The sequence below is a fragment of the Myotis brandtii genome, unplaced genomic scaffold (assembly GCF_000412655.1).
Source record: "Myotis brandtii unplaced genomic scaffold, ASM41265v1 scaffold51, whole genome shotgun sequence".
Taxonomy (NCBI): domain Eukaryota; kingdom Metazoa; phylum Chordata; class Mammalia; order Chiroptera; family Vespertilionidae; genus Myotis; species Myotis brandtii.
This window is the reverse complement of record NW_005369442.1, coordinates 2,552,690-2,565,600: the sequence shown is the minus strand read 5'-3', so window position 1 is coordinate 2,565,600 and position 12,911 is coordinate 2,552,690. Positions and strand designations below refer to the sequence as shown.

Here is a 12,911-nt window from a genome sequence, read left to right as displayed (position 1 = left end):
GGATCAGGGTGGGGATCCCGCTGGGGTGCCTGGCCAGACTGGGTGAGGGGCTGAGGGCCGTTTTCAGGCTGGCCACACCCCTTCAGGGAGGGGGTCCTGCTGGGGTGCCTGGCCAGCCTGGGTGAGGGGCTGATGGCTGTTTGCAGGCTGGCCAAGGCCCCCAATGGGGATCCTCATCCCATGAGGGTGTGGCCATCCTAGGTTAGGGGCTGATGGCTGTTTACAGGCTGGCCACAGCCCCTTCAGGGTGGGGGTCCCCGCTGGGGTGCCTGGCCAGCCCTTATGGCTGTTTGCAGGCTGGCCAAGCCCCCCAGCGGGGACCCTCACCCCATGAGGGTGTGGCCAGCCTGGGTGAGTGTCTGATGGCTGTTTGTAGGCTGGCCAAGCCCCCCAGCGAGGACCCTCACCCCATGAGGGTTTGGCCATCCCGGGTGAGGGGCTGATGGCTCTTTGCAGGCTGGCCACAGACCCCAGCCACCCAAGCTCCCAGTAGAGGCTGGCTGGATTTATTTAGCTTCTATAATTGAAACTTTGTTGCCTTTTACGGAGGCCACAGCCGGCCAGAGCTGGCGGGAAGCTTGGCTTCCTCCACCGCCGGGGCAACCAAGCCTCCTGCTTGCTCCAGCTCCCATAGCTGCCGGCCACCATCTTGGTTGGGTTAATTTGCATATAGTCGCTCTGACTGGCTGGTGGGCATAGCGAAGGTATGGTCCATTAGCATCTTTGTCTTTTATTAGTGTAGATTACTTTGGGAAGGCAGTGTTCCAAAAGATGCAAATTGAAAGTATTCTTTCAGGGTAAAAGTTTAACTGAAATTTTCTGACAAAGAGACTACCCTAATAATGCTTAAATGTTCTTATTCCTAATTGTAGCTGCTAATTTCTAAACATTAATTCAATAACACTTTTTTGGAAGTAAACTATGAACTCCGTAATAGTAACATTAACAGTTAATACTGAGTTCTTATTATGTGCTGAGTACTTGCTTTATATACATATTAACGTATTTTTCTGAGATTATAAAAGGAGTTATAAAAGATTGCCCCTAGATATGACATCAAAAAACATAAACAACAAAGAAAATAGATAAATTGGACTTCCTCAAAATTAAAAATGTTTGTGCTTCAATGGATATTAAGAAAATTAAAAGATAACACACAGAATGGGTGAAAGTATTTGCAAATCATATCTGATAAAGGGGATTTTATTGATAATATATAAGTACTCTTACAACTTAATAATAATGAGACAAATAACCCAATCTAAAAAAGGGCAAAGGATGATTCTAAACTGACATTTCTCCAAAAAAAGATATACAAATGGCCAAGTAAGTACATGGAAAGATGATCAACATCATTATCCATCAGGAAAAGACAAAACAAAACCACAATAGATAATACTACCCACCAGCATGACAATAATAAAAAAAGACAGACAGTAACAGCATTGGTGAGGATGTGTATACACTGCCGGTGGGAATATAAATGGTACAGGTGCTCTGGAAAACAGCCTGGCAACTGTTAATATGGTTAAATGTAGTCATCAAATGAACCTAGGTATATACCCAAGAAAAGTGAAAACATACATCCACACAAAAAGTTGTACAGGAATATTCATGGCACCATTATTCTTTATAGCCAAAAAACACAAATGATAAAACAAAATGTTTTCCATCTATATGATGGAATAAAAAAGAATAAAGTATTGAGATATATACTACGACATGAATGAATCTTGAAAACATTATGCTAAATGAGAGAAGCCAGACATAAATACTGCATACTGAATGATTCAATTTATATGAAATGCTCAGAGTAGGCAAATCTGTTTGAGACAAAAAGTAGATTAGTGGTTGCCTCGGTCTGAGGAGGATGGGGGAAATGTAAAACAGCTGATAATGGGTACAGGGTTTCTTTTGAGATAATGAAAATGCTCTAAAACTGATTGATGTGATGGTTGAACAAATGTGTGAATACACTAAAAACCACTTGAAATGGGTGAAGTGTATGGTATGTGACTATTTCAATAAAACTGTTTTACAAAAAGAAGATAATATCCCTCCATGTAAGGAACTACCTATTGAAATCAGAAATTAATTATCTTCTATAAAGAACCAGATAAGTATTTTCAGCCTTATGAGCCAGAAACATAGTTTCTGTTGTAACTACCAAATTCTGCAAATGCAGCAAAAAAGACGCCACATAGAACATGCAAATGAATGAGCATCATATTCTAACAACATTTACCAATAATGAAATTTGAATTTCAAATATTTCAGATGTCATAAAATTTTCTTTTGATAGCTTTCCAATGATTTAAAAATGTAAACACCATTCTTAGCTCAAAGACCATACAAAAACATTGTTTGAATTTAGTTGTACATTCCCTGACCTAGTTGTACATTCTAAATAGTCACTTCACAGAAAAACATATAAAGACCCCCCTTTTTCTCAATAAATTGCCTTTCAAAAATAAGTCAATCTTATTACTTACTTTTAACTTGTCTTTTAAAGCTTCCTTTTCTGCTATAACCCTTCTTAAATCAGATATTGCAACTTCTTTTTCCTTTTCCATCAGACTAACAACATTATGGGAGACTGTGCTTTGGGTGGATTCTTGTCTTAGTGAAGATAATTCTTCCTGAGCCTTAAAGAATTAAAAGATATAAATAAAAAAACACTCTGGATATGCTCCCAGTTTTTTTTAAAAAAAGGCAAGCTAAACACATGCTACCTTTGCTCTCTTTCCAAATCCCCAGAAAATGAGTAAAATGATTAAAGAAATAATAATAAGAAGAGAAGGAGATGGAGGGAAGTGCCAGCCACAAAATTTTAGAAACCAGTTAGCAGATGGATGACTAGTAATTAATTAAGCAGACCCAAGAAAGCTGAATCTAAGCCAATGGATCAATTTGTATTGCAGAATCCTAAGAAAGTTCCAAAAGGCAAAACAACTTTACAAATTGACCTTTTAACCTGCATGTCCTTCTCCCCATCTTGAAGTAACAGGATTTCATGGGAGACTGATATGGGAATAAATTTAGGTAATAGATACCATCCCTGCTCAGATTCACTTTGACCTCTGACAACTGAGGCTTTGTAACTGGGCCAAGCTGTATCGATTCCCTCTTCCCTAAAGTTTCTTCATTAGGGCCTAAGTCCTTAATATCTAATTAGTCCCAATAATGGCTGCTACCCACTGTTTGACAAACATATCCCAACATGTCTGCATCCCAAGGATTAACTTGACTCAGAGTCAGTCTAGAAGTAGATTTTCTCGCTAACTGACCTGACAGATAGGCTAGAAAAGAGGAAGACTAAATATGAAAAAATAATAGAAATCTTTGCTTTGGGAACAGGAACACAGTAGAAACTACTACTTACAATTCTAATTATGAAGAAATACCACAGCCCTAACCGGTTTGGCTCAGTGGATAGAGTGTCGGCCTGCGGACTCAAGGGTCCCAGGTTCGATTCCGGTCAAGGGCATGTACCTTGGTTGCGGGCATATAGCCAGTGGGTGGTGTGCAGGAGGCAGCTGATCGATGTTTCTCTCTCATCGATGTTTCTAACTCTCTATCCCTCTCTCTTCCTCTCTGTAAAAAAATCAATAAAATATATTAAAAAAACACACAAATACCACAAGGTCTATATAATAATTTAAAAGACATATATTGGTGGTTCCACTATAGTTAACTAGTTCTGTGTAATCTGTTGGTTTAATTATAAAAAGCTCTTACTTCATGATATAAAACACTTAGTTTATCTCTTTCTGCTGTCAATAATTTAACATTGGCCTGTATATCCTCCATATGTTTCTCAAATCTTTCCAGCATATGTTGAAGTTCATCTCTTTCTCTCGCGATCAGATGAATTTCAGAATTGTAATCACCCTGAAACATAAATTAAAAACATAAGTTATCATTTGTTATAATTATCACCACAAGATTGTCACAACGATGCTGGTGTTAAGATTGACTGAAAGATGCTAACAGACAAAAAAACCACAAGTTCCTTTAATGTAATTAAGGAACATGATTTTTAATCTTTAATGATAGGAGACGGGAGTGCTGGCAGTATTTGGGCAAATTTCACGGCCTTCAAGTTTCCAGGAAGAGACCCAGTTGCCAATGATACTATTTGATCAGATCTTATCCAATGCTTCAACTGTCATTCTCCTGAAGTTATTTATAGTGGTGGTAACTAAAGTATAATCCTCAGACCAGAAGTATCAGCAACATCTAGGAGCTTGTTAGACATGCAAGTTTTGGGGCCCAACCCAGACCTACTTAATCAGAAACACAGGACACAAGGCCCAGTAAATGGCTTATCAAGCCTTCCAGGTGACTCTGGTACATGCTAATAGTGGGAGACCACTAGTTTATAACCCTCTCCAGGGCAAGACCAGGAAGCACTGTGTGCCTGCTCACCCAGTGCAAGGAACTATAATAGGCTAGAACATTCCTCAGTGTTTTCTGACAATCTAAGATCAATGTCTCAGACACACTAACTCCCAACTGTCCCAGCTTTAAACCAATGTGAGGTCTACCTTTGCAATCAGATAAATATAAATATTTCTACCAGGCAGTATATGTACATTAAGCAACTACTTCCAACATTTAAAACAAGATTATACCCATTATTCCGGTACAATTCAAAATATCCACTATCTTTACAGAAATCGTGGAAAACAAAGATAGTAAACAGACTTGGGACTATATTCAGAAGCCCTAGGTAGGGATAATCTGATAATTGGATACACTGAAAAGCATCCTGATCTATGTTACTGAGTATCTACTGTGCACATACCATGTACAATGTGGAGTTGGTAAATAGTAGATATCTGTGAGGTACCCCTCACCTGCAACTCGGAAATGAGTTATCCTCTCAGTTAAATAAGCAAAATCAAAACATAATGGATGAGGTTAGCTATCTGGACACCTTAAAGCAGGGGTCCTCAAACTACGGCCCGCGAGCCACATGCGGCCCGCCGAAAACATTTATCCGGCCCGCCGGGTGTTTTTGCCACTGCTGCCTATCCTGCTTAGCAGCTGACTCGTCCCGGGCCCACAGTGCGCATGTGTGGAATGTCTGAGGGACAGTGAACTGGCCCCGTTTAAAAAGTTTGAGGACCTCTGCCTTAAAGGATAAAATGTCTTACAGGACAAAAGCAGATTAGGATTTGAGGACTCAAGGCTTAAATAACTATAAAAGAAAATCTGCAACCTAAATAACAATATCTCACAGAAAGGAGGTAGTCTGCAGATTTCAGAAAAGAAGCACTCAGTGAAAAAGGATTTGACAGTGTCTTTTCATTATTGTCCAGGTCTCAGCTTAAATGTCACTTTCTCTAAGGAGTCCTTCCAAAATCTCCAATCTAATTTAGATCTCCTCTATATACTCTCACAGCCTTCTGAGTCCTTCCTGTATTTTCTTCATCAACACACATTTATTTTTGTGTTAACATATAATTGTTAATAACTCCCTTTTATCACTCCATTGTTTTCAACACACACACACACACACACACACACACACACACACACACACACACGTGCACAGTGCTCAAGGTTATGAGGATAACAACTATGTCTTTACCTTGTATCTCTAGAGCCTCAGTATACATCTGTTGAACTGAACATGACTTTCGACCTATACCCGATTTGCTTTGAACCACCAAATAGTGAGGAAATAAAACATTTATTAGGAACTATATTTTATGCTAGACCCTTATGCAAATTACCTCATATAATCTTCACAAGAGATTTTAGTTACTGTCCTAACTTTGCTAACTTCAAAACCGGAGTTCCATGAAGTCAGGCAACTTGTCCAAGTTCACAAAGCCATTTTTTGGAGTTAGAACTTTTATCAGGCCTCTAACTTCAAAGCACTTTCTACTACACTATACTCAACACTCGCAGTTGGAACCATGGTGAAAGGGGACAGTGTCCCCCTGTATACAGACAACAGAGAATCAACAAGGGTACTGTTGACAAAGATCACTGATTTTAAAAATGTCGGTATTTTTTCTGAGTTACTGTAATCCATAGAAACAGTGCCTACATTTCCCAATAAAGCAGGAATTGAAAACTCACAGTTGTGAGTCTTGGGAACTAGAGAGTGGGCTGCACTCTCCAGTTCCCAGCACTCACAACTGTCTGACACTCCACCCGTTTCAATAGTGTACATACCCACTTCCGTACCATGCCTTCAATTTATTACTGCAAATCTAAAATGCTCTGAACATCTCAACTTCTAAACTTTGGAAAGTAAATTATTTATCCATGTCAGGTAACATTAGAATATTTCAAGACAGTAAATAAGTTGAAGGGGAAAAGAGTCTCACCTTATTTTACCAGTATCTTACCAAAATCTCTCATTTGTCTTTCAGTTGTGAATCACACCACACAACTGAATCGAATATTTAGGTTAGCTTTGAGATCATTATCTACTCAGTTCTATTTAATAAATACTTGATTAAGTTAATCAACCATTTTTGTGGAAGATTCTCAAACATAATGAAGGTAGTCAATTCAGTAGTTTTTCATGAGCCTTATGTACAAATGGGGATTTAAAAATGACTCAATGATTTAAATTGTATTTTTCCCCTAATTCATTCTGCTTATAATAGATAACATAAAATAGTGTGTATCCTAACACCTGTAAATCAAATTCAGTCATTAGCCAATGAGGTCAAAAGCTGAAGCCTAATCAGAAAATGACTCAAAACCATTTGACAATTGACAGGATCTTTAGGAAAAAGATGATGGAACTGGCCAAAGTCTGAAATCAAATGTTTTGAGTTTGAATGACTTTACTCCTAACTTTTCCTAATTTATCTAGAGTGTAGTAATTTTAGGGTAACACAGGACTCCTACAGCTCCAAAAAATAAAAGCTTAAAAAATAAAGAAAAATCTAAAGAATTCACATACTCATAAAACAATGATACTCATAAAACATTGAAAATAATTAAGATCTAAAATAGACACTGTGGCCGAAACCGGTTTGGCTCAGTGGATAGAGCGTCGGCCTGCAGACTGAAAGGTCCCAGGTTGATTCCAGTCAAGGGCATGTACCTTGGTTGCAGGCACATCCCCAGTAGGAGATATGCAGGAGGCAGCTGATCGATGTTTCTCTCTCATCAATGTTTCTAACTCTCTCTCTCTCCCTTCCTCTCTGTAAAAAATCAATATATTTAAAAAAAATAAAATAGACACTTGGTTTTGACCTCTCATAAATCATGATTAGCTTTACCTAATATACATCTTTAGACTACCATCTTATAAATGTCGTTGTAGTATTAATAGGATGATCTGCCCGGCATCCACTTGGGCTTACTACTTTCTCCTGTTGTGTGATTTACATGGAAGATGCCTGGTCTGTACAGTGTGATTCACCTTTCTGAGTAGTCCAAGGCAGGGAATGGCATGAAGCCATGTTGCCTGCCATATGGACAAAGCCACTCTGCTCCGAGAGAAAATGCAGCTGGTACTGAAAGGTTAGAAAGAGAAGAAATGTCCAGTGGCATGAGTTCCTGGTTCCAGTTTCTGGAAGCCCAGATGCCCTTACACTCATCCCATATACGTAATGAGCTATTCAGACTTTCCATTTTTTCCAGGAATCAGTATATCACACTTTGTTCTTAAGTAGCTTTCCTAATTAATACAGTGTTTCTATAGTATAGGTGATGGAAGAAAACAAAAATCAAAATTAAAACTTTTAAAAAGTATGAATGGCATTTAACATTTAATAATAATGTTATATTTAATACAGTAATAAACCGGAAGTTTGTTCAAAAAGATACTCTCTTGCTTTATCAATTACTCTGATAAAGAGATATTACCTTTTCTAGCATTTTAAATGTTGAAGCTTTTTCATGTGCAGAATAATTTATAGAGCAAGATCTTCTCTGTATTATATGCTGGAGTCTTTCTAGCTCTTTCTTATAAAAATCTCGTTCTTCTTCTATACCTTTCAGAAATGTATCTAAACGAGAAGGTGACTTGTCTCGACGTTTTATTCCATGCTCTAGCCTCATCCTCTCAACTTCCAAAGTAAGTTCTCTTTCTGAAAAATGAACATAAATATTAAAAGTTGCATTTAAAATATGTAATTAGTCAAATAAATTATATCAATAATGTTTGAAATTCAAGCTACTAAAAATTATTAACTGTTTTGTATATTGCCTATAACTGCTAGGTATCAAAGAAGTATATACTAAGAGGAAAGAAGAGAAATTAACCTCATTATTTATGTGCTATTAGTTAGAGAAACAAATACTAGTCTGTCTCACTAACTAGAACAAAGACTCCACACAGCAGAGACCTTGTGTATCTTGTTTACCATCGTATATGCCAGTACCCAAAATAGAACCTGGCACACAGCAGGCTCATAAACATTTGTCTAATGAATGAATAAATGAATATATGAATTCTTACACGTTCCTTAAAAAACCTTGTTTAGGAATGGTACCTGGCAGAAAGAGAGCCTATTTCAAGTGTGTGTGTGTGTGTGTGTGTGTGTGTGTGTGTGTCTACTTTCAGGAGATACAAGTGCATTTCCTTACAAAGATTCTGTTCTTTAATTTTTCACTTTTAGAATAATCTTCCCCTGAGTCTTAATTAATTCTATTATAGTCTGCCTTGAAGAAGAATAGAATTCTATTGGAAACTATTCAAGCAGGGTTTCCTGTATTAACCAGTAAAAATAAAAAGAATTCTGCAAGGTCCTTGAGGGAGAGAGATATTCTACTGCATCTACAGTATCTAGCATGGATTCTGTTATACAGCAAGCACTCTTTAAAATTATCTATTGAATGAATGAAAGATCATCTTCTAAGAAAAATAATACATCAAGAGGAAATCACAATCACTTTTTAAGTTACCAACATTTTATATTTTACCTGTATCTCCAAAACTTTCAATTTTTTTGCTAAGTCTTTGCTTTTCTTGTTCAAGCTGATGAACAACAGTTTCCAAGTCTGATCTTATAAGAAGCTCATCACTCAGTCTCTCTTTTTCTTTATGGCATAAGTTTAATTCCTGCAAATTTTAATGCTATAATTAAGATTTCAAACAACTTTAGAAAATATTATAGCACTTAAATATATTTTTTTAATCCTCACCTGAGAATGTTTTTATTTATCTATTTTAGAGAGGAAGGAAAAGAGAAAGAGAAAGAGAGAAAGAGAAACATCGATGTGAGAGAGAAACATCAATCTGTTGCCTTCCATATCCACCCTCACCAACCAGGGATTGAACCCACAACCTTTGGGTATAGGGGACAATGCTCCAACTAACTTAGCCACCAGGCAAGGACTAAAATATATATATTTAAAAGCATGTTTATTTAAGAGCAACTCACATACATACATACATAAACACTCTTAGTCAAATATATGGTTTCAACTAAAGTTACTAGTAATTACCAATTGTGGCTAAAAACAACATAAAACCTAAATGTTAACAGTGCTCTTTTCTGAGTATATAGAATTAGATTTACTTTTTTTTTCATTTGTTTAGTAAACGGTCCCATATCTTAAAGAATAAATATGTACTGTGCAATAAAATTTAATTTTTTTTTTAAAGGAGGGCAGGAGAAAGAGTTCTAAGACTACCATAGGTGTCTGTAATTAGCTTGCTTATTCTCTCAGCCTCACCTGCACAATGGGGATAGGACCAGTAGCAGACACTGCGGATTCACGGTGAGAACTGATCTATGGATGTGAAGCACTCTACACAGTGTCCAGCACATGGCAATTGCTTAATGAATGTTAGCTATAGATATTAACATTTATTTTAAAAATACATAAAATATGGCACTAATTGAAAAGATAAGACAAGTTAGAAAGTAATTATAGCAACATCTTACTGTCAGCCAACACTGGCAAAACATGGGCATAGTTCTGAGACAAGCACTTTGAATCACATTCAACTGTTTATAGGGCTCATACAAACAGCAGCAAACAAACAGCAAAAGTACCTGCCATCATGGAGCTTACATTGAGTTTTACGATGTAAAGACATCATCAAACATATAGATGTTTGTCTACTTTCTGTTTATTGAGCTCATGGGAGAAATTTACAATATCTCTGGAGACTGAAGAGTGTACAACAATTAACAGGTTTAGTTAATTAAATTATTCAATATTGAACTGAATTGAAATCCTACAGCTGAATGAAAAGGAAGCCATTGTGATATGCTGTCCATTGTGAGTGTATAAAAATCACAAGTATTTGAGAACCTACTATGTGCCAGTGTATCACAATGGCTTCATTTTTAAATCTGCCTTATGCCACCAAAACAATGCACACTAGACCAGCGGTCACCAACCAGTGGTCCATGAGGTCTGAAAGGATGGCGACTGCTGCATTAGATTATATAAAGAGATCACATAACAAGAAAATCTAGAAGTTAGTATTAGTCATTGTTTCCAATAGATACTCATCCATATTAACAAAATCCTCAATAACCTTTTGAATGACACCTAGGAATTTCTGCCTGTTAGCAAGATCTGTCAGTTCGAGACTATAATAATAAAAGCATAATATGCTAATTAGACTGGACAGCCAAACGACCTTCTGGACGTCTTTCTGAATGAAGCTGTGGTGAAGGGGGCCGAGGCAGAGGTGGTTAGGGGTGATCAGGCAGGCAGGCGAGCAGTTAGGGGCAATCAGGCAAGCAGGCAGAGTGATTAGAGGTAATCAGGCAGGCAGGCAGAGTGGTTAGGGGCGATCAGGCAAGCAGGCGAGCAGTTAGGGGCATCAGGCAGGCATGCACAGGTGGTTAGAGGCAATAAGGCAGGCAGGCAGGCGAGTAGTTAGGGGGATCAGGCAGGCAGAGTGGTTAGGGGCGATCAGGCAAGCAGGCAAGCAGTTAGGGGCATCAGGCAGGCTGGCGAGTGGTTAGGGGTGATCAGGCAGGCAGAGTGGTTAGGGGCGATCAGGCAGGCAAGCTAGCAGTTAGGGGGCGATCAGGCAGGCAGGCAGAGTAGTTAGGGGCAATCGACCGGCAGTCAGACATCCCCCGAGGGGTCCTGGATTGCGAGGGTGCAGGCCGGACTGAGGGGCCCTCCCTCCCCACTCCGTGCACGAATTTCATGCACTGGTCCTCTAGTATAGGATAATATTCTATGTCTAGACTTATGCTGGAATGATTACTATTATTCTGATTTGAAGACTACCAGAACAAATAGTATGGCTAGGAAAACTATTAAAAGAGGACTGAGTGCTTTTAATAAAAGTCAACAGCACCCATATGACTTTCAGCTAATTTCTCAACAAAAACTTTGCAGGCCAGAAAGGAATGGCAAGAAATATTCAAAGTGATGAATAACAAGGACCTACAACCAAGATTACTCTACCCAACAAAGCTCTCATTTATAATTGAAGGTCAGATAAAGAGCTTCACAGACAAGAAAAACCTAAAGGAGTTAATCACCACCAAACCAGTATTATATGAAATGTTGAAGGGTATTATTGAAGAAGAGGAAGAAGAAAAATAAATAAAAGATATGAACAATGAAATGACAATAAATACATATCTATCAACAATTGAATCTAAAAATCAAAATAAACCAACAAAGAATCTAATGAACAAAATAAACTGATGAATAAAACAGAACCAGAGGCATGGAAATATGGGGTGCGGGAAAAGATTAACCAAAGAACTTATATGCAGCCCTGCCTGGGTTTGGCTCTGTGGATAGAGCATCGGCCTGCAGACCAAAGCATCCCGGGTTCGATTCCGCTCAAGGGCACATGTCCGGGGTTGTGGGCTCAATCCCCAGTGGGGGGTGTGCAGGAGGCAGCCGATCAATGAATCCCTCTGATGTTTTGCTCTCTCTCTTCCTCTCTGAAATCAATAAAAATATATTTTAAAAAAAAGAACTTATATGCATATATGCATTACCTATGGACACAGACAATAGGGTGGTGAAGGCCTGGGGCAGGGCGGGAACGGGGAGGGGGGGAGGAAAATGGGGGAAAAAGGGGCACATCTGTAATACTCTCAACAATAAGGATTAAAAAAAAAGTCAACAATGTTATCAAGTAATTATCAATTTCTAGTTTTAGTATTTATAAACTGACAAGTCAAGAAACATTTAAAAGAATATAAAATTCCTAACAGATTTCACTATTTGAATTTAACTTGCCAACTACCATATACTAAATTAAGGAATTATAAAATATAAATCAAACTAAACGTATCCATACAAATGGAATATTATACTCAGCCATAAAAAGGAAGCACTAGATACATGCTACAAGCATGAACCTTGAAAACATTGTGCTAAATAAAAGAAGCCAGGCATAAAAAGGCCACATATTACTAGTATATGGTTCCATTTATATAAACTGTCCAGGATAGGCAAATCTAAAGAAACAGAAAAGTAGATTATTAGTTTCAGGGGCTGAATAGAGGAAAATGCCCTGTTATTAGACAGTAGTGATGTCTGCATTACTTAGTGACTATACTAAAACCACTAAATCATACACTTAAAAGAGTGAATATTAAAATGTGTAAATTATATCTAAGTTAAAATATATGTAAAATAAGCATAAAAATGTTCTTACCAAAAATTCTGAAAATTAAATATTAAAGTACTTACCAGTTGAAGTTTTGCCATTGTTTCTTCAAGATTCCGCATTTCAGAAATATTTCTTTTAATCTCTTTCTAGGAATAAAACACCTATTAGGTAAATACTTAAAAATCAAGAATACTTAGCACTAAGTCACATTACAAATAAGGCCATTTTCCAAGTAGTTCATGCTCCCTCTCACCAGTGTAATCTGAGGCATTAGCCCTCAGCCTCAATTTCAATGAAGAAGAGGCATAGTTGAGGCTTTAATTTCTTGGCATCTTGAATACAGGGACCTATTTGTAACAGCTGAAACAAGAGGGTCACTTGA

At 37.8% G+C, this 12,911-nt stretch overlaps 1 protein-coding gene across 4 annotated transcripts in view; it reads right to left on the bottom strand.

Annotated features, from left to right (window-relative positions):
* CEP135 (centrosomal protein 135kDa) overlaps positions 1-12,911 on the bottom strand; it is a 75,634-nt gene that overhangs the window by 39,773 nt on the left and 22,950 nt on the right. For all 4 annotated transcript variants that reach the window (XM_005877170.2, XM_014548495.1, XM_014548494.1 and 1 more), the window contains 5 exons: positions 12,610-12,675; positions 8,902-9,040; positions 7,843-8,066; positions 3,739-3,891; positions 2,493-2,645 (listed from right to left, as the gene is read on the bottom strand). In XM_005877170.2, coding sequence (XP_005877232.1) covers positions 2,493-2,645; positions 3,739-3,891; positions 7,843-8,066; positions 8,902-9,040; positions 12,610-12,675 — 735 coding nt within the window. The remainder of the gene's footprint in view (positions 1-2,492; positions 2,646-3,738; positions 3,892-7,842; positions 8,067-8,901; positions 9,041-12,609; positions 12,676-12,911) is intronic.